This window comes from Xenopus tropicalis, chromosome 2, assembly GCF_000004195.4.
Source record: "Xenopus tropicalis strain Nigerian chromosome 2, UCB_Xtro_10.0, whole genome shotgun sequence".
Classification (NCBI taxonomy): Eukaryota; Metazoa; Chordata; class Amphibia; order Anura; family Pipidae; genus Xenopus; species Xenopus tropicalis.
Genome location: NC_030678.2, coordinates 8947422 through 8974818, shown reverse-complemented (window position 1 = coordinate 8974818; position 27397 = coordinate 8947422). Strand labels below are relative to the sequence as shown.

Sequence of the window (27397 nt, the reverse complement as noted above, 5' to 3'; positions counted from 1 at the left end):
TTAAACACAATGCTTTTGCTCAACTGACTGAGAAGAAATTTGTGGCCCAGCAACTTCTCTTGTGTTTCTACAATGTGCCTTACCTGTTTGCTTCTTGAAACACCATTTAACACCCCAAATTTTGTTATCAAAGCAACAACCATTTTGCTTGCATTGTTTCTCTGTTACTCCTGGGTATCCACAGTCTATTCTCTGTTTAGGATCCCCACTGCATTCAAGTTTCCTGATTGGACCTGTAACAGAAGTGCACAAAAGGATATACAGAGTTAAATACCTGGTAAGTTCTGAAAGTTCATGTTAAAACTTAAAACAACATTTCATCTCTTTAGTATCCAACACATGTTCATTCCACATAGCATTGTACCCCAATCTGCAATCTCAATGATAGAGGGAGACTTTCTGGCGTAATGTTCCTGCCACAAATTCCATCAGCTATTGTGATATAATAGACTTGTCACTCACAATAGTAGATCAATTTTGATAAAACGTTTCACTTATTTCCAAAATGTTTCTTTTAAATGAAAAATTCTCTATTATTGAAGTTTTCTTTGTATCTACGTTTCCTCAACGTTTTTATTGTGTTTAGTGGGTAAAACATACTTCTGACATTTTTTGACATGATTAGTTTAACACAATCTTGGTATTTAAATAATAAGATTAAATAATGTTACATACCATCTTCAGCTGAATAAAAGCACCATAAGGAATTACTGATACTGGAATCAAAGCAGCAACCCTGTGCTCTACAGTCAGCCGTGGTAACGCCTGGATACCCACAGTCTACTCTGTCAGCTGGAGCCACTGCACAGTCTTCATTCCATCAAAAGAGAAAAAAAAGAATTTAAATAACCCGCTAGAATACTGTCACTTTTATATCACATTTCCATTTACCATATTACTTATCCCCTATCATTCTTCCCCAACTCTTTTTTTCAACAAAGAACATGGAGTCAGATTTACACAGATCAATTGGGATTCCCATTGCCAGATTACTTTGGAATTTTAATGCAGCCAGCTGTGGAGATTTGGGAAAGACTGGGATTAGTAGTGAGGGCAATGAAGTTAGGGAATGCCCTGCCAGGGGATGTTGGATAGGGGTTCCTCACGGTGAGGGCATTGAGGGGGTTGGGGAATGCCCTGCCGGGGGATGTTGGATAGGGGTTCCTCACGGTGGGGGCAGTGAGGTTGGGGAATGCCCTGCCAGAGATTTTGGTTAGGGGGTTCCTCACGGTGAGGGAAGTGAGGGGGTTGGGGAATGCCCTGCCGGGGGATGTTGGATAGGGGTTCCTCATGGTGAGAGCAGTGAGGGGGTTGGGGAATGCCCTGCCGGGGATGTTGGATAGGGGTTCCTCACGGTGAGGGCAGTGAGGTTGGGGAATGCCCTGCTGGGGGATGTTGGGTAGGGGGTTCCTCACAGTGAGGGCAGTGAGGTTGGGGAATGCCCTGCCAGGGGATGTTGGGTAGGGGGTTCCTCACGGTGAGGGCAGTGAGGAGGTTAGGGAATGCCCTGCCAGGGGATGTTGGGTAGGGGGTTCCTCACGGTGAGGGCAGTGAGGTTGGGGAATGCCCTGCCAGGGGATGTTGGGTAGGGGGTTCCTCACGGTGAGGGAAGTGAGGAGGTTAGGGAATGCCCTGCCGGGGGATGTTGGATAGGGGGTTCCTCACGGTGAGGGCAGTGAGGTTGGGGAATGCCTCTGATCCACCAGAGATCCTGATGATGATCTCTGGTGGATCAAAATGCATTGATGCGTGGAACAATAAATTTTTTTAGATTCTTTTGAACTGTTTTGAGCTGTGAGTGCTTTCAACTGCACATATATATATATAGTTCTGTAAGAGTGTGTGTATATATATGTGTGCACTGGGGCTTGTTTCGAGGGGTTCAAATTTGATGGACTTTAGTCTTTTTTTTAACTCAATTTACCGTATATACTCGAGTATAAGCCGATCCGAATATAAGCTGAGGTACCTAATTTTACCTAAGAAAACTGGAAAAACTTATTGACTCGAGTATAAGCCCCTCAATGGTGCAGCATGAAAAGCATATATACAAAATCTTTAATCCCATAACTAAATATGGCATTTCTGTACAGTACAGTAAATTGCTGACATTTCTGAAGACTGAATCCTTTATATGTGCATATTATTATGTATAGTGAAATATGTTTACAGCAAGTGTTACTGGCTGATATGTACTGTAGGTATATGAAGAATATCAAAATAATTAACTGTAATTGCATGGATTCCCATGAATACATGTGGTTAGTAAGGATTCAACTACTAAGTTACTGCCCCCATTATTCCTGCAACCTTCTGTGACTATTCCTTTCTTGCAACGCCCTGTCACACAAGTCTGCATTATCCTCCCTCCCACAAACGTTCCCTTGTTTCTTACCACCCACTTCGCCATTCATGCAATGCAAGGTAATCCGGGCGGGATGTCCCCCGCACAGGTGCATAGGCGAGCCGCGCGATGTCCTGTGCACTGCAATCTCGGGGGTGTCGCTCAGTCTACCGGCGCGCCGCACAGGTCGGGGCCATCGTTGACGGAGTAGCGTTGCGCTGTGCATAATGCCGTGCGCACGCTGCGTCAATATGCAGGTTACGGTCGCCCAGGGGTGGTGCGCGCGTAACCGTGTTGTGTCTACTTTGAGTGCAACTACCGTGTATATCCGAGTATAAGCCGAAGCTTACTTTTTAAGCACATATTTAGTGCTGAAAAACTCGGCTTATATTCGAGTATATACGGTAACTATGCAATAAAATGTAATTATGTAACTATAGCTATGGCTTTAATTATTTCTCCCAATGAATATGACACACTGAAATTGAAAATACTTTTATTTGCCAACTGTGTTCTCAGGTGAGTGAAAGATAAAAAGGTACTTTATCAAATTATCTGCTCACTTAAAAAAGACACAGAGAAGAAGAGTTATAAAAAAAATAAAAATAAAAATAATATTCTATTTCTATTTAAAAAATGTAGGCTTTTTCCTGGATCCCACCTGGCAGGAAGGTTGTTACAGGATCTGGCCTGGCAGGCAGCATGCCTAGTTAGGAAATGTTAGTGTTCATGTGATAGTTCTGAACAGCTCATTGCTCAACTGAGGAAGTTAGAGGGGTTAGGACCCTGCAGTGATCAGGCAGCTAGTGTAGAGCCGAGAGTTGGTGAGCTGAGGGGCAGAAAGTGTGCCAGGAACCAAGACCCCTCCATGAGACCACCTACAGCTAAATCATTTTTATGAATAAAGTCTTGCCAGTTGGTAGTTAAGCCTAACACACAAAACTTACAAATGTGTTAACCTAGTGTTTAATCAACATAAACAAAAACCTTCAGCACACCACTTACATACATGTTCTCAAAGGGTGCTTAACTTCCACAGCCTGCAATGAATACACCTGAAGAAGGGGTCACCCCCGAAAGCTTGTGCTGTTTGTACATTTCTGCAAATAAATGATTTAAAGGCATTGCCAACACACTGGAGTGCTTCTTCCCCTTATCCTAGTGTTTACTCATTAAATAATCTTTATGTGTTGCCAATGGTCTATTAATCCTACGTAATCCTGTGGAGATTGATTGAAGAGCAGTTTGTGTACAGCCTAAACAAAGAATCAATCACAAACTCTTTAGAACAGGGGTCCCCAACCACCGGGCAGTGGGCTGTGCTGAACTAGGCCACCTCTGGTCCCAATTACCTGTGATTCCAACTCCATGACAACAACTATGCAAAGTCCAGGGAGCTTTCTACTGATCGTGAAAAGGACCAAAGTACTAAAGCTCCATGCTAAGCATCAGGGGATGTCACCACTTAGGTGGGAGTAAGAAGAGCAAGGGGGGCTGGGCACATCTAGTTGCAGGGAAACAAGCTCAGGTCTCCCACTGAATTTGTATTATGATGAGCTGTATTATACCCACCACCACTAGTCCTCAGAAAAGTTGTCTTACTTGAACCCGTCCGTGGTGCAAAAAAGGTTGGAGACTACTGCTTTAGAAGATATTGTGACAGATTCCCCTATTCCCCCTTATAATTAAAACCAATGTGTATATTGCCACCCTCAAGTCTCATTTCATCTGATCAACAGTGAAAGAAAAACAACAAGAAACTTAGAAAGGAATACGGTATATACTTTCTTTGAGTTGTTCATGGTGGTTGTGTTAGTTTTTACTAAAATCAATCGATACAAACAATGTGGTTTAACCCTTTCAGTGCCAGCCATTTTGGTCAAAGCAGAACTTGTATTGCCAGACAATTTTTGAACATTTTGCACTGTTTCATTTTAGGGGCCTTTCCTCATGGAGACTTATAGTTTACCCAGGAAAACAATATATCGTTTTTTTCAGGACAACCTAAGCTTTCAAGTATAGTAGAATTTTTGTATAATTCCAATTCTGTAACAAGATATAGACTTCTAAAAAAAGTCTCAAAAATTAAAAAAAAGTCATATTTTCCATAATATAAACACATATACCAGAAACAAAAATTATTTTATGCACGAAACTGATTTACGCAACAAACTGATTTGGAAAGTCCCATGTCTTCTGAACGTGCCAATACCAAATATATATAGTTTTATGGAGATTTCTCACTTGTATAGGTAAAAAACTCCCAGCAGTACCCTACCAAATTTCCAAAGCACTGCTCCAGAAAGCTGCATACTTTAAACTTCAAGGCCAAAAATTCCACTAACAGAAGGGTTATCCCAGAAAATTATACATTTTTGGAAAGAACAGATTCTGAGAAATCCAAGTTGCAATGCTTTCCTAAAGTTATGGGTTTTTATCAAAATTTGTGACATTTTTTAAAAAATCGCTTCTAAGCTTCCAATCTATAGTATCTTATCTCCTACAGGTCATAAAGTAACCAAACAAAAAACCCTAAATATGAACGCCAGGGGTCCAGTGAACAGTTTGAGGCCCAATATGTATAGGTTTACTTAAGTATGTTGTATGTCAATGTCAATATACCCCCATATGATCTGTCATTTCTGCTCCTGCAAATTCAACACATTTACATCATTTCATGTGGGATAACGCTACAAAACAGTATGGTCACCCTAGAAAGCCATATATTTGTGGAAAATACACATTCCCCCGAATCTAAAATGGGTACCTGTGTCTTTCTACTCCAGAGTACCAAGGGGTAAAGCTTTCCTAAATTTGGCAAATTTTATGACATTTCCAAAAATCCCCTCAAAGCTTCCACCTTGCAGCATCTTATTTCCCACATAGCATTAGACACAAAGATAAAACAACCTAAATTTAAACACCAGGAGTCCACTGAACAGTTTGATACACAATATGTATAGGTTTACTTAAGTATGTGGCATGTAGGGGCCCTTATGTGAATATACTCCATGCAATCTATCATTTCTGTCATTTCAACTCCTGCAAAATCAACACATTTACATCATTTTATGTGGGATAATGCTACAAAAAAAGCACGCTCACCCCAGAAAGCCATATATTTTTGGAAAGTACATATTCAGATAAATCCAACATGGGTAAAGAAGACTTACTACACCAAAGTACCTATCTAGAAAGCTTTCCTAAAGTTAATGGTTTTTATGACTTTTCTGAAAAAGGCCTAAAATTGTTGAAATTTGCCACATTTATCTTACAACATTTCTTACATATAATGACACATCACTCTAAATATGAATGCCAGAGGAATACGTTTTTAAAAAAAAGTTTGTGAGTGTTTGTGTATACATGTGTGTACACATGTAAAAGTTGTGTGACAGTGTGTAAGTGTGTATATTAGTGTATATAAGTGTGCAAAATGAAAAAAAAAAACAGCTAAATTGTGTGCTGTATGTGTGTGTAAATGGGTGTAAATGTATGTAAGTGTGTTTAAATAAAAAAAAATCACCCTTACCAGTTTTGAAGCTTGCGTCTGTTGCTTGGAGGTCGGTCCTGTGACGATCGTGTTGCAGGACCAACATGACAGTCCCCCTGGCCTATTGCCCAGGGGGCTGTCATCGCTAAAAGCTATGTGGCGCTTCTGCAGAGAGAACCCTTTGAATGCAAACCATGTACAGGTGCACATGGTTGGCACTTAAACCGTTTTTCTGCCATCACGTACGCCTTACGTAGTTGGCGTTTAAAAGGTTAAATGACCAGATATCGTGAAAAAGTTAAACACTAGATATTAATACATGATGAGGATATTAGTAATCTAACACTTGTATAAATGTACCTGGCTTGCATAAAAAAGTGTAATTCTTTCTCTTTATTAAGCAGAGGAACATGCCGTTTTTTCAAAGTAAAAAGTAATTTTTTTAATATAAGTAAAGAGTAACGGTTCAGAGATTTACAACTAAATCATTTTCATGAATAAATTATATTGCCACCCTCAAGTCTCATTCCATCTGATTAAAATCAAGAGTGAAAGAAAGACAATATTAAGAAATTTAGAAACTAATAAGGTATATACTTACTTTGAGTTGGTGTTGGTGTTGTTGTTGTTGTTGTTGTTGTTGTTGTTGGTGGTGGTGTTGTTGTAACTAAAATCAATTGATACAAACAATGTTGTTTAAATGAACAGATCTTATGAAAATTTAAAAACTAAATAGTAATACGTTATGAGGATATTAGTAGTCACTTCAGAGTCCTAACACTTGTATAAATGTACCTGGCTTGCATCATTATGGGTTTATATGATCACAGAACTCCTTGGTGATTACTACTATTCTTATATTTTATAATAGAGGACACATGATGTGAATCAGAGGGGATTGTGGCAAACAAGCAGGAGGTGGTGAGCAGGAACCTCGATGCTGGAATGGCAGTTGATGTCATCTACTTGAACTTTGCTAAAGTGTTTGATACAGTGCCTCACAGAAGATTAATGATCAAACTGAGGCATATTGGCGGAGCTTCCATTTGAAGCAGTGTAGGTGTTTTTTCACAGTGAGGGCACTACAGCACATCTGCTCAGTAGCAAATGTATCATAACTGTGCAAAGAAGAAGGAAAAATTGAACCCACTGCACTATCTTTGCTATAGCTAGGCATGTCCCTCAAGGCCACTACACCACCCTTTAGACAATTATTTTGTAAATTATTTTGTACTTGGCTATATTAATCAGTTATATTTGAACAATAAATCTCTCAAACGTGGGGATATCAGGGTTTTTCTCAGCAAGAAAAAAATAACATTAAGGTTCTAGCAGTTGGGACTTTGCTATCTGATTGTCTGGTTGTTCCTTGGTGCCCCAATCTGACACTGCATGCACAGTATAGTAAAGTCAGAAAATTTACTGTACGACACTGACAAGTCTAGAAGTCTAACCATCCCGACAATGGACTGTTCTCTCTGTTGCGGTCAGGAAGGCGCTTCCGCTCCCTGAAGGCCAACACAGAAAGATTGAGAAGGAGCTTCTTCCCGCAGGCCATACGAGCTCTCAATCATAATAACATCACATGAATCTAGGAACCTTTAGGAGCCTTATTAGGGATTAAGTCTTTTTATTTTGCACATGTGGGATAATGGCCCATTTGCACTTTTCGCACACTGTGAAGTTGAACTGCAATTCTTGCACGTTATCATGCCAACAATTTGGCCATGGTTCTACATTGCACTACATACATTTCAATTATTATATTATTGTATTTCATTTTATTCTTAACTTCTTTATATTCTATATTATTCTATTTTTTTTTTTTTGTAATTTGAGGTCAATAGTAGTCGTCTAAGCATTTCACTGAATATCATAATGTGTATGACTGTGTATGTGACAAATAAATTTGAACTTGAAAAGCAAGGGATCCTTGGTAAGAGAGGGTGAGATGGTGGCACGATGCTTGGAAAGAAAGAGATTAAGGCTAGTGCATTTCTTTCTGCAGAAAATGGGCAAAACTGGACACGTGGTGACATTTTCAACTTGCCAGTTACTGACTGGTATGGAGTTGGCTGTAGCTCTTGTTCCATTGCTTAAATAGGAGCATGTGCACTCTATTCAACACAGGAGGCGGAAAGGGGCGAGTGGCATCAAACACAATGCTTTTTGCTCAATTGACTGAGAAGAAATTTGTGGCCCAGCAACTTCTCTTGTGTTTCTACAATGTGCCTTACCTATTTGCTTCTTGAAACACCATTTAACACCCCAAATTTTGTTATCAAAGCAACAACCATTTTGCTTGCATTGTTTCTCCGTTACTCCTGGGTATCCACAGTCTATTCTCTTTTTAGGATCCCCACTGCATTCAAGTTTCCTGATTGGACCTGTAACAGAAGTGCACAAAAGGATATACAGAGTTAAATACCTAGTAAGTTCTGAAAGTTCATGTTAAAACTTAAAAAAACATTTCATCTCTTTAGTATCCAACACATGTTCATTCCACATAACATTGTACCCCAATCTGCAATCTCAATGATAGAGGGAGACTTTCTGGCGTAATGTTCCTGCCACACATTCCATCAGCTATTGTGATATAATAGACTTGTCACTCACAATAGTAGATCAATTTTGATAAAACGTTTCACTTATTTCCAAAATGTTTCTTTTAAATGAAAAATTCTCTATTATTGAAGTTTTCTTTGTATCTACACAGGTGTCTTTTTTCTTTTTCCTCAACGTTTTTATTGTGTTTAGTGGGTAAAACATACTTCTGACATTTTTTGACATGATTAGTTTAACACAATCTTGGTATTAAAATAACAAGATTAAATAAAGCTACATACCATCTTCAGCTGAATAAAAGCACCATAAGGAATTTCTGATACTGGAATCAAAGCAGCAACCCTGTGCTGTACAGTCAGCCGTGGTAACGCCTGGATACCCACAGTCTACTCTGTCAGCTGGAGCCACTGCACAGTCTTCATTCCATCAGAAGAAAAAAAGAGTTTTAGAAAACCTACTGGAATACTGTCACTTTTATATCACATTTCCATTTACCATACTATGAGGCTGATTTACTAAGACACGATTTCGAATCCGAATTGGAAAAATTCCGATTGGAAACGAACATTTTGCGACTTTTTCGTATTTTTTGCGATTTTTTTCGGCGTCTTTACGATTTTTGCGTAAAAACGCGAGTTTTTCGGCGTCTTTACGATTTTTGCGTAAAAACGCGAGTTTTTCGTAGCCATTACGAAAGTTGCGCAAAGTCGCGATTTTTTCGTAGCGTTAACACTTAAAAGGCGCGACGTTTCGCACAAGTTTTAACGCTACGAAAAAATCGCGACTTTGCACAACTTTCGTAATGGCTACGAAAAACTCGCGTTTTTACGCAAAAATCGTATAGATGCCGAAAAACACGCGTTTTTACGCAAAAATCGTAAAGATGCCGAAAAAATCGAAAAAAATACGAAAAAATAGCAAAATTACCGATCATTAAAAAAAAAACGCAATCGGACGCATTCGGCCCGTTCGTGGGTTAGTAAATGTGCCCCTATGCATCCCCTATAATTCTATAATTCTATAAGTCTCAGATTTCATGTACAGTATTAACTAATTTGAACAAGGAAGAGAAAGAACTCTTTTATGCAGGAACAAAGAACATGGAGCCAGAGCTGTGGATAGTTGGGAACGACTTTTATTAAGCAATTTTGCTTGGGATTGTTTTCTGGCCTTTGTTGTCCAGCAACAACTGAGAAGTGTTGAGAAGTGCAGCAGAGTTTTGTGTCCCTTTATACATCTCTCTAAAACATGTTATACTGATGACCCTTCTTTAATATGTACTCCCATGTTTTATAACATGAGGTAGAGGACTTTGGTATACAGGTATAGGATCCATTATCCAGAATGCTGGGGACCACGGGTTTTCCGGATAAGGGGTCTTTTCATTATTTGGATCTTCATACCTTAAGTCTACTAAAAATCAATAAAACATTAACTAAAACCAATAGGATTGTTTTGCATCCAGTAAGGATTAATTATATCTTAGTTGGGATCAAGTACAGGTACTGTTTTATTATTACAGAGAAAAGGGAATCATTTAACCATGAAATAAATCCAATAGGACTGTTCTGCCCCAATAAGGGGTAATTATATCTTAGTTGGGATCAAGTACAGGTACTGTTTTATTATTACAGAGAAAAGGGAATCATTTAACCATTAAATAAATCCAATAGGACTGTTCTGCCCCAATAAGGGGTAATTATATCTTAGTTGGGATCAAGTACAGGTACTGTTTTATTATTACAGAGAAAAGGGAATCATTTAACCATTAAATAAACCCAATTGGGCTGTTCTGCCCCAATAAGGGGTAATTATATCTTAGTTGGGATCAAGTACAGGTACTGTTTTATTATTACAGAGAAAAGGGAATCATTTAACCATTAAATAAACCCAAAAGGGCTGTTCTGCCCCCAATAAGGGGTAATTATATCTTAGTTGGGATCAAGTACAGGTACTGTTTTATTATTACAGAGAAACAGGGAATCATTTAACCATTAAATAAACCCAATTGGGCTGTTCTGCAACAATAAGGGGTAATTATATCTTAGTTGGGATCAAGTACAGGTACTGTTTTATTATTACAGAGAAAAGGGAATCATTTAACCATTAAATAAACCCAATTGGGCTGTTCTGCAACAATAAGGGGTAATTATATCTTAGTTGGGATCAAGTACAGGTACTGTTTTATTATTACAGAGAAAAGGGAATCATTTAACCATTAAATAAACCCAAAAGGGCTGTTCTGCCCCCAACAAGGGGTAATTATATCTTAGTTGGGATCAAGTACAGGTACTGTTTTATTATTACAGAGAAAAGAGAATCATTTAACCATGAAATAAACCCAATAGGATTGTTTTGCATCCAATAAGGATTCATTATATCTTAGTTTGGATCAAGTACAGGTACTGTTTTATTATTACAGAGAAAAGGGAATCATTTAACCATTAAATAAACCCAATAGGGCTGTTCTGCCCCCAATAAGGGGTAATTATATCTTAGTTGGGATCAAGTACAGGTACTGTTTTATTATTACAGAGAAAAGGGAATCATTTAACCATTAAATAAACCCAATAGGGCTGTTCTGCCCCCAATAAGGGGTAATTATATCTTAGTTGGGATCAAGTACAGGTACTGTTTTATTATTACAGAGAAAAGGGAATCATTTAACCATTAAATAAACCCAATACGACTGTTCTGCCCCCAATAAGGGGTAATTATATCTTAGTTGGGATCAAGTACAGGTACTGTTTTATTATTACAGAGAAAAGGGAATCATTTAACCATTAAATAAACCCAATAGGGCTGTTCTGCCCCCAATAAGGGGTAATTATATCTTAGTTGGGATCAAGTACAGGTACTGTTTTATTATTACAGAGAAAAGGGAATCATTTAACCATTAAATAAACCCAATTGGGCTGTTCTGCCCCAATAAGGGGTAATTATATCTTAGTTGGGATCAAGTACAGGTACTGTTTTATTATTACAGAGAAAAGGGAATCATTTAACCATTAAATAAACCCAATAGGGCTGTTCTGCCCCAATAAGGGGTAATTATATCTTAGTTGGGATCAAGTACAGGTACTGTTTTATTATTACAGAGAAAAGGGAATCATTTAACCATTAAATAAACCCAATTGGGCTGTTCTGCCCCAATAAGGGGTAATTATATCTTAGTTGGGATCAAGTACAGGTACTGTTTTATTATTACAGAGAAAAGGGAATCATTTAACCATTAAATAAACCCAATAGGGCTGTTCTGCCCCCAATAAGGGGTAATTATATGTTAGTTGGGATCAAGTACAGGTACTGTTTTATTATTACAGAGAAAAAGGAAATAATTTTTAAAAATCTAAATTATTTGATTAAAATGAAGTCAGTGGGAGACAGGCTTTCCGTAATTTGGAGCTTTCTGGATAACAGGTTTCCAGATAACAGAACCCATACCTGTATTACATAAGTGCTTAGAGGCATATTATATATATATATTCAAAAAGGAATTACTGCCATAGTATCCTTAGTGCTGTCTAGTAAGGCTATCACTACCCTATAATGTCTGCACAAGTCATTGCTGAATAAAATATAATAATCCACAAGAAGCTCCTTGCATATTTTTTAAAATCTTATTTACTTGTGTCTATATCATTTCCCATCTCCATGAGTGATATTTAAAGCACGCCCATCATCAATTATTAAACTATTAACAATGTGTAGAAAGAATGATAAACTTTTTTCCCTTAGATCTTAGGTGCATGTTTTTATAATGTAGCGTTCTTTTAGGTGAAGTTTCATAAGTGCAAAATGGCACATCCCTGTAGGGAATGTTTTAGACTTGACCTTATTTATCAGTTTAATAGATTTCATACTATAATTTATTTATTCTTTGAAATAACAGATAATATGGAACAATTTTAAAAAAAAAAGTCAGGAAAGGCCAAACTAATGTTGATTTCTTAGATCCCCCTGGAAAATATGTACCTTATGGAATTCCCATGTGAAAACTATATATATATAAATATATATATTTAACATCTGCAGAGAAGTTTACAACAAACTTGCTGATTATTATTATTATTACACACCAAGCAATTATATTTACAATTTGCCTACAGTCATTACCATTATATATTTGTGTCTATCTATCTATCTATATATCTATCTATCTATCTATCTATCTATATATCTATTTCCTTGAAAATATAAAGAAGTAAAAGCTCAACATGATATAAATATAAAATGTAAAATTCATAGGCATCTCCTTACCTTTGGCCTGGACTAAGCCTAAGACCAGCAGAAGGAAATAAATACAAAGAATTTTGTGCTTCATTTTAGGTATTTTACCACAATGATTACAAGAGACATGGTGAGACATCACCATTATATATATTCTTGGTATGTGTACTTAGCGAAAAGGTCATTAGTTGCCCAAAGATTTTTACTATGAATCATGCACACTCAAACAAACACGATAATAATTATTTTAGGGAGGCATGTGGCACAAATTCAAATAAATATTTTGTGTTATTTCACGTAATTGTTTTAGGGACAGCACGTTACATAGTTACATAAGGTTGACCGGAGTTCATCAAGTTCAACTCTTCCAAGTAAACCTAGCACACATTAACCCATACTGACCTATCTATCCCCTCACATACAGACCCATACTGACCTATCCACTCACATACAGACCCACACTGACCTATCCACTCACATACAGACCCATACTGACCTATCTATCCACTCACATACAGACCCATACTGACCTATCTATCCACTCACATACAGACCCACACTGACCTATCTATCCACTCACATACAGACCCACACTGACCTATCCACTCACATACAGACCCATACTGACCTATCTATCCCCTCACATACAGACCCACACTGACCTATCTATACACTCACATACAGACCCACACTGACCTATCTATACACTCACATACAGACCCACACTGACCTATACACTCACATACAGACCCACACTGACCTATCCACTCACATACAGACCCACACTGACCTATCCACTCACATACAGACCCATACTGACCTATCTATCCACTCACATACAGACCCACACTGACCTATCTATCCACTCACATACAGACCCACACTGACCTATCTATCCACTCACATACAGACCCACACTGACCTATCCACTCACATACAGACCCACACTGACCTATCTATCCACTCACATACAGACCCACACTGACCTATCTATCAACTCACATACAGACCCACACTGACCTATCTATCCACTCACATACAGACCCATACTGACCTATCCACTCACATACAGACCCATACTGACCTATCCACTCACATACAGACCCATACTGACCTATCCACTCACATACAGACCCATACTGACCTATCTATACACTCACATACAGACCCACACTGACCTATCTATACACTCACATACAGACCCACACTGACCTATCTATACACTCACATACAGACCCATACTGACCTATCCACTCACATACAGACCCATACTGACCTATCCACTCACATACAGACCCATACTGACCTATCTATCCACTCACATACATAAACCCATACTGACCTATCTATCCACTCACATACAGACCCACACTGACCTATCCACTCACATACAGACCCACACTGACCTATCCACTCACATACAGACCCACACTGGCCTATCTATCCACTCACATACAGACCCATACTGACCTATCTATCCACTCACATACAGACCCATACTGACCTATCCACTCACATACAGACCCACACTGACCTATCCACTCACATACAGACCCATACTGACCTATCTATCCACTCACATACAGACCCACACTGACCTATCTATCCACTCACATACATAAATCCATACTGACCTATCTATGCACTGACATACATAAACTGATACAGACCCCCAACCTCCTCACAGAGAGGAACCCCCTACACTATTTCAAATGAATGTTTTGATCCTCTAAAGGGGTGGCCTCTGGTGCTGATTATTTTTATGAAAAAAAAGTACATCACAGGTGCCTTTTTCCAGAGAAAACAACCCCATGAGACAATCAGTCTAACCTCATAGTAAATCTTCCATGACCTTCAGTTTAGTTGCAGTCTCTGCACTCTCTCCAGCTCATTAATATCCTTCTTAAGGATTGGAGTCCAAACCTGGCCCCCATACTCAAGGTAAGGCCTTACCAGAGACCAGAGGCAAAATTATGTTTTCATGCCTCAAGTCAATGCCCTTTTTTTATAACAGACAACTTGTTATCTACAAAAATCTCCATATCCTTCTCAATTAAGGATACCCTTAACACACTACCATGTGTATAACTTAGCGTATAACTTGCCTTTCTTATATTTCTAATAAAGTGCATAACTTTACTCTTGTCAACATTGAACCTCATTTTCCAGTTTGCTGCCCAGTTTTCCAATTTTGTCAAATCTCTCTGCAAAGCGGCACATCCTGCATGGAACTTATAGTTTTGCACAATTTAGTGTCATCGGCACAAACAGTACTGTCTATGCCCACCTCCAGGTCATTAATAAACAAGTTAAAAAGCAAAGGCCCAAGGACTGACCCCTGCGGTACCCACTAACCACACTGGCCCAATTAGAAAATGCTCCATTTACCCCCACTCTGTGTAATCTATCCTATCTCAATTTTTTTAACTTTCTGTGAGGTACTGCATAAAATGCTTTAGCAAAGTCTAAGTAGATAATATTCACTACCATTACAGCATCAAGGTTCCTTCTCACCTCCTCAGATCTGTTACGAATAAAACCATGCTGGCACAAACTTATAGTTTTGCGATTAGCAATGTAATCCACTACCCTATCCCTTATTACCCCTTCCAAAAGCTTTCCTACCACTGATTTCAGACTAACAGGCCTATAGTTTTCAGGCTGAGAACGAGATCCCTTTTTAAATAACGGCACCACATTAGCAATCCGCCAGTCTCTCGGCACCATGCCAAACCTCAACGAATCCTGTAAAAAGCTTTGGCAATCACAGCGCTCAGCTTATTTAATACCCTGGGATGAATCCCATCCGGTCCTGGACCTTTGTTTACCTTTACATGTTCAAGTCTCTTTTGAATTTCCTCCCGAGTGACCCATGCGTCAGTAGTTATAATACGAGAATTGAGTCTATCAGAAGGGAAGCCTTTATTAGCTGGCTCCTCAGTTGTATTTAAACTGACAGATGAAAAATAAGAGTTCATAAGTTTTCATCAGCCAACTTACCCCCCTGTGATAATAAGTGCCCCACCCCTTCTTGCTTCATTTTTTTACTATTTACATATTAAAAAATAATTTTGGATTCGTTTAACCCTCTTGCTGTCTGATGCTTTTTTACTGCTTTATTTGCTTTCTTGTACCTGATGAAAGTTTCTGCTGCCCCAGCTAACTTGAATGCTTTAAATGCACATTTTTTTCTTACCAACCCTGACACTAACACTTTTATTCAGCCATAAAGGGAGGTTAGTTAGTTAGTTAGTTAGTTAGTTAGTCTTACAGATTTTGCCATGTGGGGGGACTGTCTTCTTTTGGAGACTTGAGTTATTGACTGCAAATTAAATACCTATTGTTTAAAGATGACATTTTGCTTACATTTGAGATCATCAGTCAACAGAAAATTACAGTGGTAGCATTTCCATAACACAGACAAAAATCTGTTAACCTGTGAACTTAACCCAAATGAATATGGCTAGTTCTGAAAATACTTTTTGTCTTTTGTCATAATTAAGAAATATCCTACCTATCTGTTTATAGACAGATGGGGGAATCTTTTTTTCCAGTAAAAATGGTACCCCTTTATATTAGAGGAACAGAACTATCAGTTAAAGTACCGTAGGAGGTTCCTCACGGTGAGGGAAGTGAGGAGGTTGGAGAATGCCCTGCCGGGGGATGTTGGGAGGGGGTTTATCACGGTGAGGGCAGGGAGGTTGGGGAATGCCCTGCTGGGGGTTGTTGGGAGGGGGTTTATCACGGTGAGGGCAGTGAGGTTGGGGAATGCCCTGCCGGGGGATGTTTGGAGGGGGTTTATCACAGTAAGGACAGTGAGGTTGGGGAATGCCCTGCCTGGGGATGTTGGGTAGGGGGTTCCTCATGGTGAGGGCAGTGAGGTTGGGGAATGCCCTGCCGGGGAATGTTGGGTAGGGGGTTCCTCACGGTGAGGGCAGTGAGGTTGGGGAATGCCCTGCCGGGGGATGTTGGGTAGGGGGTTCCTCATGGTGAGGGCAATGAGGTTGGGGAATGCCCTGCCGGGGGATGTTGGGTAGGGGGTTCCTCACAGTGAGGACAGTGAGGTTAACCTGAGACACAGAGAGGAAGAGTTATAAAACGTAAACATTTTCTATTCTAACTTATTATAAGCTATTCCTAAATTAAAAATGTGGGCTTTTTCCTGGATCCCACCTGGTGGGAAGGTTGTTACAGAATGTGGCCTGGCAGGCAGCAGGCCTAGTCAGTGTTTAGTAAGTTCATGTGATAGTGCCCTCTAGCAGCTTGATAAAACGCATGGCCTGAAATGTTGCTGTAATGCCCTGTGAAGCGTGCAATAAAGGCAATTTAAATAAGAATACAAGTGGTGCTGTTCCAGACTGTTCTTGGTTGGATATACCGGTGGGAAGTAGCCATTGGAGAACCTGCACTACAGTATTCTAAAACAGATTCAAGGAGTCGTGCTGGCTACTATCTGCAAAATAGTTCCCTCTAGGAGTAAGGCTAGGCTCAGGGAAAAGTTATCTGAGCAGCTCATTGCTCCACTGAGGAAGTTAGAGGGGTTAAGACCCCACAGTGATCAGGCAGCTAGTGTAGGGGCAAGAGATGGTGAGCTCAGGGGCAGGAAGTGTGCCAGGGATCAAGACTCTTCCATGAGTGTATGCTGGGATAGAATCACTACAACAAAAGGTGTTACCTCTGGGGAATATTTCCCAAGTGTAAGGTCACACCTGAGTGTTATTTGTGATCGAGAAGCTGTTTTGGTCGTGCTTCATGTGCTACTTGTTATGATCAAAAGAAGTTTGTTTGCAATTCTGGTAATTTACCAATACAGTCAGTTGGCAGATGTCCAACATGTGATCTTTCTCCAGGAGTCTGTGAGTGAACCCAGCCAGGTGAAGAAGCACTAAAGGTAACCTTTAGTGCTTCTCCCCTAATGGTAACATTTCCATACAGATTTGCAGGGAATTATCCCCAAACCTCCCAGTTCCTTAGTGCCCCAGGGTACAAACACTTTCACTGTCACTAAAGCCAACACCCAAGTGTACACTCGAATGCGCTTGAATGACACTGAATTTTTAATTTACAAAGGGTAATTATATCTTAGTTGGGATCAAGTACAGGTACTATTTTATTATAGACTGTAATGTGCCCAATGCTGTGAATCCTTCCTCCATTGCAAGATACCTGGGCTAGAGACACCCATTTGTAATAAGCACACAGAAAAAAATATATGCAGATGCTACTTTGAGAACTTATGTTAATTAAAATATAATGAGATGTAAACATTAAGTGGGGTGAGAGCAAACTGAAATAAAGCGACTGGCAAACATGGAATATTCTTATAAAACAGAAGAGTTTGGTTCATTTAGTTCAGTCTCAGCCATTTCTGCTTAAAGGGGACTGTTCTGCCCCCAATAAGGGGTAATTATATCTTAGTTGGGATCAAGTACAGGTACTGTTTTATTATTACAGAGAAAAGGGAATCATTTAACCATTAAATAAACCCAATAGGGCTGTTCTGCCCCAATAAGGGGTAATTATATCTTAGTTGGGATCAAGTACAGGTACTGTTTTTTTATTACAGAGAAAAGGGAATCATTTAACCATTAAATAAACCCAATAGGGCTGTTCTGCCCCCAATAAGGGGTAATTATATCTTAGTTGGGATCAAGTACAGGTACTGTTTAATTATTACAGAGAAAAGGGAATCATTTAACCATTAAATAAACCCAATAGGGCTGTTCTGCCCCCAATAAGGGGTAATTATATCTTAGTTGGGATCAAGTACAGGTACTGTTTAATTATTACAGAGAAAAGGGAATCATTTAACCATTAAATAAACCCAATAGGGCTGTTCTGCCCCAATAAGGGGTAATTATATCTTAGTTGGGATCAAGTACAGGTACTGTTTTATTATTACAGAGAAAAGGGAATCATTTAACCATTAAATAAACCCAATAGGGCTGTTCTGCCCCAATAAGGGGTAATTATATCTTAGTTGGGATCAAGTACAGGTACTGTTTTATTATTACAGAGAAAAGGGAATCATTTAAACATGAAATAAACCCAATAGGACTGGTTTGCCCCCAATAAGGGGTAATTATATCTTAGTTGGGATCAAGTACAGGTACTGTTTTATTATTACAGAGAAAAGGGAATCATTTAACCATGAAATAAACCCAATAGGGCTTTTCTGCCCCCAATAAGGGGTAATTATATCTTAGTTGGGATCAAGTACAAGGTACTGTTTTATTATTACAGAGAAAAGGGAATCATAACCATTAAATAAACCCAATAGGGCTGTTCTGCCCCAATAAGGGGTAATTATATCTTAGTTGGGATCAAGTACAGGTACTGTTTTATTATTACAGAGAAAGGGAATAATTTAAAAATGAAATAAACCCAATAGGACTGTTCTGCCCCCAATGAGGGGTAATTATATCTTAGTTGGGACACAGATACTGTTTTATTATTACAGAGAAAAGGGAATCATTTAACTATTAAATAAACCCAATAGGGCTGTTCTGCCCCCAATAAGGGGTAATTATATCTTAGTTGGGATCAAGTACAGGTACTGTTTTATTATTACAGAGAAAAGGGAATCATTTAATCATTAAATAAACCCAATAGGGCTGTTCTGCCCCCAATAAGGGGTAATTATATCTTAGTTGGGATCAAGTACAGGTACTGTTTTATTATTACAGAGAAAAGGGAATCATTTAACCATTAAATAAACCCAATAGGGCTGTTCTGCCCCAATAAGGGGTAATTATATCTTAGTTGGGATCAAGTACAGGTACTGTTTTATTATTACAGAGAAAAGGGAATCATTTAACCATTAAATAAACCCAATAGGGCTATTCTGCCCCAATAAGGGGTAATTATATCTTAGTTGGGATCAAGTACAGGTACTGTTTTATTATTACAGAGAAAAGGGAATAATTTAACCATTAAATAAACCCAATAGGGCTGTTCTGCCCCAATAAGGGGTAATTATATCTTAGTTGGGATCAAGTACAGGTACTGTTTTATTATTACAGAGAAAAGGGAATCATTTAACCATTAAATAAACCCAATAGGGCTGTTCTGCCCCAATAAGGGGTAATTATATCTTAGTTGGGATCAAGTACAGGTACTGTTTTATTATTACAGAGAAAAGGGAATCATTTAACCATTAAATAAACCCAATAGGGCTGTTCTGCCTCCAATAAGGGGTAATTATATCTTAGTTGGGATCAAGTACAGGTAGTATTTTATTATTACAGCGAAAATGGAAATCATTTTTAAAAACTAGAATTATTTGCTTATAATGGAGTCTATGGATCCCATACCTGTATGTTATTTGGTCTGACAGTTTTCTAGGTCAATGTACGCCAACTTAATAAGTAGGGATGTAGCGAAGCTAAAAAAAAAAAGTTCGCGAACTTACGCCAAAAAGCGTGAATATTCGTGAACTTTGCGAACCCCATAGACTTCAATGGGAAGGCGAACTTTTAAACCTAGAAAAGCCATTTCTGGCCAGAAAACTGATTTTAAATTTGTTTAAAGGGTGCCACGACCTGGACAGGGGCATGCAGGAGGGGGATCAAGGGCAAAAATTTCTCTAAAAAATACTTTGTTGAAAAAGCGTTGCGTAAAAACAGGCAGACCTAGCGGAAATACGCAGCGTTTTTTGCTATTTCGCGCTATTGGCACCATGGAAACGGGATTTGCTTACACCAGTACTAGGCTGAAAAATGCCATGTGTGGTTGTGTGGCGTTTTTTTAGGCCGAGAAAAAACGCAGCGAAAAAAAACGCGGCGAACCTAAATTGCGAACATACGAGGAAAGTTTGCGAACTTGCGCGTTCGCGAACACCCGATGTTCGCACAAATTAGTTCGCCGGTGAACAGTTCACTACATCGCTATTAATAAGCATTTATTAAAAGTATTAAACACGGCATATCTATTTTCAAATAGGTTTAATTAAATCTTCTGCAAATAAAAGTAGACATGTCACAACTGGAAGAACAGGCTCTTTTTAAGTTAAAACTACATTTTAATATTATTATTAAAATTGTAATTATCATAACGTAGGCAAACAAGGGAGGAAATGTTGAGGTTTTAGACTCCAGATGACATGCCAACTTTCTGACATTGATACATATATTTCACTTTCCTCCAATCCACAAAAAGAATACTGCTGTCAGTTGGAAACATTTTTATCATTTGGCATTAGTTTGGCTGTGGTGAGAAGGACCAGGAATAATTCCTGCCAGAAGACCCATATGGCACCATTTACCCAAGATTCACAAGTCCTTGGACAATGCAGAGGGCAGACCTAGAAGGCATCAATTGGGTCACTTAAAGAGAGAGAGAACTAAAGCCTAAATAAAGAAGTAGGGCAGAAATGTTGTATATTATATTTTGGGTTTCTGTACCAGTTCTAGGCAACCACAGCCCATTATCATGGTAGATCTTTGCCTACACATGCCCTGGGCTGCTGTCAGTTACTGAACTTAGGGACCGACTCAAAATATACTGCATAAATAGAGTATAAATGTAACATTAAAAAGCTGATAAGTAATTCATTCAGATTCACATTACACGACAGATCTAAAACCAGGGCATTTGTATCAGAATTGAATAATCAGCCCTGCAGCATCAGCTTATATGACAGACAACCCTCATTCTCTGCTTGATAATTTGCAACAATCCCTAAGCTTCAGCTTTTCCACAGCTGCCCAGAGCCCATTGAGCATGTGCATGGACAGTTCCAATGGTGGGGGGGGGGGCAGAATCCAAGATGGGGAGCTCCTGTGACAACTGTAATGACCTATATCATTAATCCTATTGAGATGCTGAAACTTTCAGCCAGTGCAGTCAGTTTATAATATAAAATATGGCATTTCTAGCCATATTCATTTTTAGGGTTTAGTTCTCCTTTAATAAAGGCCTCTCTGATTGGGTTGATGCCTCACTTCAACTCTTAGTAGTAAAACAGTCAGCATTTGCTCGGTGTGTTAAATTATATACCCTGGAAAGTGGGTTATCAATGATGTTCATGAATCATGTTGTTAAATCCCTCTTTTGTGATTGCTTCTGAGCCACTGGTTGGAGATCACCTCAATAAACAATACCCTTGGTACAGCTACGTGTGCCTGAGAAATCCTCCACGACCATTTCATTTTGTCTAATTAAATCTTATGAAGGCATATGAATTCTGCCTCAGCTGGTCGCTCTTTTAACAGGTAATTTAATTAAAATGTCAGTACTCAAGTTTTCATAACCGCTTGTGATATAATTTATTTTCGCTCACATTCCATTTTAATGTTATGAATTGGCCATGTTTTTATTTGACTAGTCTCCAATGTAATGTATGTGTTTACTTTTTAAATTAAAAGTACCGGGTAATAAGGATATTATTCTACCTTGCATGAGTCTGTAGAAATGTGTCTACTTTAATTGCAACAGCGGACGTGTCGTTAAGAATTTTAATCATTTTTTTTGGAACAACCTGTTTCCAGGAACAAAAATCAAATTCTTCCACGGTTCAGTTAAAACTTGTGGTAGCTACAAAACCCCCTGTAAGGCAACTCGTCCAAATGGTGCAGTCTCTTGGGGTTTAGGCAGACTGCAGGGACCTGATAGGTCTCAGAAACAACAGTTAACACACAGCGTATCAAGTTTTAAGCTGACTGCAATCAGCTTTATTCACATATAACCGGCACACAGGAGGGGTCGATGTAGGGGTTGGAATACGAGCCTCAAGACAGTGTACCCGGGATAAGCCATCTGCATTCCCCAGCTTGGCCCCTGGTCTATGCTCCACTGTGAACTTGTAGTTCTGAAGGGCCAGGAACCATTTTGTCATCTATTCTTTTCACAATTTTCGCACATCCATTTAAGGGGGGGTGGTCACTAATGTAAACAGATCCTGCTCCTCCAGTGCCCATTCAACTGCTAAGCATTCCTTCTCTACTATAGCATAGTTTCTCTTATCGATGTTCAGCTTACTCAGGAAAACTACAGGATGCTATGCACTCTCTCTGATTTGGAGTACTGATCCCACTCCCACTTCAAATGCATCAGTCTGCACAATAAATTTCTGTGTGAAGTCCGGGGTTATCAGTACAGGTTGGCTACATAAGGCTTTTTTTCAGGGTCTGAAAGGCCTTTTCTGCCTCAAAGTTCCCTTTGATCATTATGGACTTGGTCCCATTTGTAAGTTCTGTCAGAGGGACAGCTATAGTTGCAAAGTTAGCTATGAGCCGTCTGTAGTAACCCACGATCCCCCAAAAAACTCGAACCTGTTTTTTTTTTCACTGGTCTAGGCCAATCTTGAATTGCCTGCACCTTGTTAAGCTGAGGCTTAACTAGCCCTTTACCAATGTTATACCCCAGATACTTGGCTTCTTCCAGGCCTATGCTACATTTTTTGGGGTTGGCTGTCAGTTCTGCCATACGTATGGAATCAAGCATGGGCTGTACCCTAGGTAGATCGAATTGCCAATCCAAGCTATGGATAACCACGTCATCGAGGTATGCTGCTGCGTACTGCCTATGGGGCCTTAAGATTTGGTCCATGGTACGTTGAAAGGTTTCCGGGGCTCCATGTAACCCAAATGGCAACACAATACACAAACCTTCTGAAAGCAGTTTTCTCTTTGTCTTGGTTTGTCAAGGGAATCTGCCAATAGCCCTTGGTCAAATCTAAGGTTGCCAGGTATCTAGCTGTCCCTAGTCTCTCAATTAACTAATCCACATGAGGCATAGGGTAGGCATCAAATTTGGAGACAGCATGTAATTTTCAAAAATCATTGCAGAAGCGCCAGCTCCTGTCCGGCTTAGGTATTAAGACAATGGGACTGGACCAATTGCTATGCGACTCAATGACTTCCAACTCCAACATCTTTTTAACTTCCTGAGATAGGGCTTCTCGTCTAGCTTCAGGCACCCTATAAGGTTTTACGTTAACCCTTACCCCAGGTTCAGTAATGATGTCATACCTGCTTAGGTTTCCTTTTACCTGGTTGGTGAAACTTATAATTTACTTCCCCAATCTTTTCAAGGATCTCAAAGGGTACTTGCCACTTTGCCAAAAATTTGCTTTCTACTGTGGGTATTAGCACTAGTACTTGATCACCAGGGGAAATATTGTGTACTCTGGCACCCCTATTATACACCCTCTGTTGGGCTTCTTGCACCTGCTCCATGTGCTCTCTTACTATGGGCATCACCGCGGTTATCCTGTCCTGCATTGGCATATATTGTCAATGACACTTTTGAAGGGGGTGGGTTGTCCCTCATCCCTCCCAGTTCTCCTTTGTTATGTCCAATAAGCCCCTAGGGTGCCTATCATAAAGCAATTCAAATGGTGAGTACCACATAGAGGATTGAGGGACATTAATTAGGGTAATAAGTAATAGCAGTTTTTCCCATCCTTGTCTACCATCTTCTTAACTTCCGCCAAAAAGTGCGAACTTTTGCGAACTTTGCGAACCCCATAGACTTCAATGGGAAGGCGAACTTTAAAACCTAGAAAAGCCATTTCTGGCCAGAAAACTGATTTTAAAGTGGACAGTGGCATGCAGGAGGGGGATCAAGGGCAAAAAATTCTCTGAAAAATACGTTGTTGACACAGCGTTGCATTTTGTGCTGTAAAGGGCAGAAATCACACTACATTTCTAAACTTGTGTAATAAACTGCTTTAAAACGTCCGGCGTCTACATGCCAATCAAGTCGTGTAAAGGTTACAGCAGGTTCACACGCAAAGACAAAACGCCGCAGTAGTGGATATGTAATATATTATTGCTGGTGGAAAAACATCACTCAGGTGATTTTATTGCAATGCAATGTCACTACTATGTGTAACGTGTTTGGTGCACTACTATGAATAACAGCAAACAGCACTGGATACGTTAAAGAACAGTAAGTTAAATTAAAAAAAAAATTAATAATAAAAAAAAAGTGATCTCTGGTTGGTGCTGGGGGTGAACTACTAGGAGCAGCACACCAGTCCCCAACACAGCTAGACTAATAGCACTCGGCTCTATAAATTACAGTAGCAAAGTAAAAAAACACAAATAAAAAAAAATGATGTGAATGTGTGGTTGGTGCTTAGTGCACTACTATGAGCAGCACACCTGTCTCCAACACAGTAGCCCCACCCTCCGGTACACCCTCAGGCACTTTATTACCATAATGAGAGGGGCTTCCCTTTGAGTAAGATTGGTCCATAACCTTATCAGTTTCCCCCCAAGTTTCTCCCCAAAACTACATCATGTAGTAAAGTGGGAACCAACACTACAGGGTACCTTACTGTCCCATGGGCAGTTTTGATTCCCACTTTTGCAATAGAATACTCGCGAGTATCCCCATGTTTCCATGTAACCCCTACGGTAGCAGGCACATACTGAGGTCTTTCAACCAGCAAAGATTTCATTAGGGTAACCTGACTACCAGAATCTAATAATGCATTTATTTGCTTTCCTTCCACAATAACATCATACAGGTATTTATAATTCCCTGTCGTTGGAAGGGCAGTACACACAATCAGAGCATACATTGACGTACGTCTATTTGTTAAGGGAGTGTCACACTGCATAGATTCATCAGTTAGGCTGCAGTCTGCAGCAAAGTGTCCCAGCATATGGCACCGGTAACACCGCACCAAGTTTTTATTAGGTCCTCTGCGAGGAGGGGTCCCCCCAACACATTTTGGTAGTCTCTGGGTCTAGCGCCTGTAGATTCTCCACATTGAAGCATGCTCTTATCAGTCTTAGGTCCCTTTTACCATGCAGGAACCATGCTAGGTACTGTATGCCAGGAAGTTTTCCCTTGGGAGCCAAGGTGTAGCTCCTCGGCAGAAATGTACCTCTCTATCATTTCCACAAGCTGATCTGCAGTTGTTTGCTCTGCATGGCTTAACCATTTGCGCAAAGGTGAACGCAGAGACTTATGGTACCGGTCCATCACTATCCACTCCACAATCTGTGGTCCTGTTAGGGTCTCCGGCTGCAGCCACTTTTTAGCTAGATGAATTAGATCATACATCTGGGAGTGTGGTGGCTTTTCTGCTATAAATATCAACTGATGAACACACTGGGTGAGGACCGATATGATGACCCCCAGCTGGGCCAAAATCTCAGCTTTTAGTCATAATCCAGATCAAAATAAGCTTCTTGTGGTTCCCCAGAGAGAAAGGGTGCCACCAGGCCTGCCCACTGCTCTTTAGGCCAGTCCTCTGGCTCTGCTATCCTCTCAAATGTGGAAAGGTAAGCTTCAACATCATCACTTGTTGTCAACGTTTGAAGATAGTAGCTAGCACATATAGCACTTGGTTTAGCGGTTTTTGTTGGAGGTGCTGCAGCACTCCTTGCAGCTAGCTGCTGCACCACCTCTTTGATGAGCTCCCGGTCTTGTCGCTGTTCCTCTTGGTTTGTGATCAGCAGTTGCTGCTGGACTCTGGTGGCCTTTTGCTAAACAGCCGTAGCCTGTATCAGGGCCTTAAGAACGTTGCCCCATCATGCCCTGCAGCAAACTGAAATTGGGCTTCTGGTCCTTTAAATCTCCACACGAAAAATTTTTTTTATTGCCAAAGCATCCTCCTCCATATGTAAGGCAACTCATCCAAATGGTGAAGTCTCTTGGGGTTTAGGCAGATTACAGGGACCAGATTGGTCTGAGAAACAACAGTTCACACCCAGTGTATCAAGTTTTAAGCTGACCGCAATCAGCTTTATTCTCATATAACCGGCACACAGGAGTACATCAGAAAACAAATCATAAAAATAAATCCTAGCTTGTCCGGCTCTACCTAACATACACTAGCTCCCTCTATATGCAATAGAAGGAATCTAGCATCCAACTCTACAAAAACAGTATTATTTGTTTGGTTCCTCACTGTGTCCGACTCTGCATTACTGCATGCAGGCAGCTCCGAGAGAGAGAGAGAGTAACTCTGGAGACACCATGTTTAAAGGGTTTCCCCTGAAGCCTAATGAGACCATTAATTAACCAGGTTTCACCAAAGCCTGGATAGCCTTCCATTCACTCCAAGGCCCCTTTTACGTTTTTTTCCAAAAGCCAAATGCAGTGAAAGAACACTCACTGCTGAAATGCTTGCCCTGGAGCTTAATATACATAAGAGATAAATCTGGGAGGAATATAAACGCCTTCCATCTCTAATCCAGCATTTCTCTCACACCCCAGACAGCTGTGAAACCATTCTTTGTGGAATTCTTACTTTTCCTATCTACATAAAGTAGAAGGAACAAGTGGATTAACCACCATATAATCTGCTTTAAGCAAATCAGAAGATTTCTAAATTTCATTCAGATACTCCTTTGGCCACTCTATTATGACGTAACACCTGAAGCACTATGGTTATTTGACCCCAAAAAAAGAACAACTTCCAGCGACAATAGGGTTGATTCACTAAAGTGCGATAAAACGAGCGCTATTTATAGCATGCGTTAGAAATTTTATTGCGTCTTATTTTTCGCATCTTAATGCACAATTCACTAAAAGGATATTTGCGTTAATTTAGATGCAATGTTGTCGTCAAGACTATTTGCATGCGGTATTTGATGGAATGAGTGCTAATTAATACAGCGAGCTACTTGTCGCATGCTAATTAACGCAGAGCGCTACTTATCATGCACACGCCATATTAGCCATACATGGCATTACGTTCGTAAAACTACTTTTTTTGAAAATGCCCATTTCCCTGCAAACTGGCGGCTGCATCACTCTAGGGCCAACACAGACTTGAATAAATCCCACTGCAAAGTCAAATATTG

General features: G+C 39.7%; 1 protein-coding gene across 1 annotated transcript; it reads right to left on the bottom strand.

Moving 5' to 3' along the window:
• On the bottom strand, nucleotides 1-25649 carry LOC116408572 (integumentary mucin A.1-like). The gene is made up of 7 exons (XM_031896169.1): nucleotides 25390-25649; nucleotides 22982-23154; nucleotides 8684-8818; nucleotides 8063-8224; nucleotides 6439-6504; nucleotides 676-810; nucleotides 1-233 (listed from the first exon to the last, which is right to left on the bottom strand). Exons 1-7 carry the CDS (start codon nucleotides 25647-25649, stop codon nucleotides 1-3), a joined length of 1164 nt encoding a protein of 387 aa, XP_031752029.1.
• Nucleotides 25650-27397: the final 1748 nt, after the last annotated feature.

Bases quoted from the DNA above. Each gene is read 5' to 3' on its own strand.
- LOC116408572 (XM_031896169.1), bottom strand. From the start codon at position 25,649: ATGTATGATCTAATTCATCTAGCTAAAAAGTGGCTGCAGCCGGAGACC. The intron at 8,225-8,683 runs GTATGTAGCTTT...CTTCTGTTACAG, and splicing joins CTTTTATTCAGCTGAAGATG to GTCCAATCAGGAAACTTGAA. The intron at 811-6,438 runs GTAAGTATATAC...GATGGAATGAAG, and splicing joins AACACCAACACCAACTCAAA to ACTGTGCAGTGGCTCCAGCT.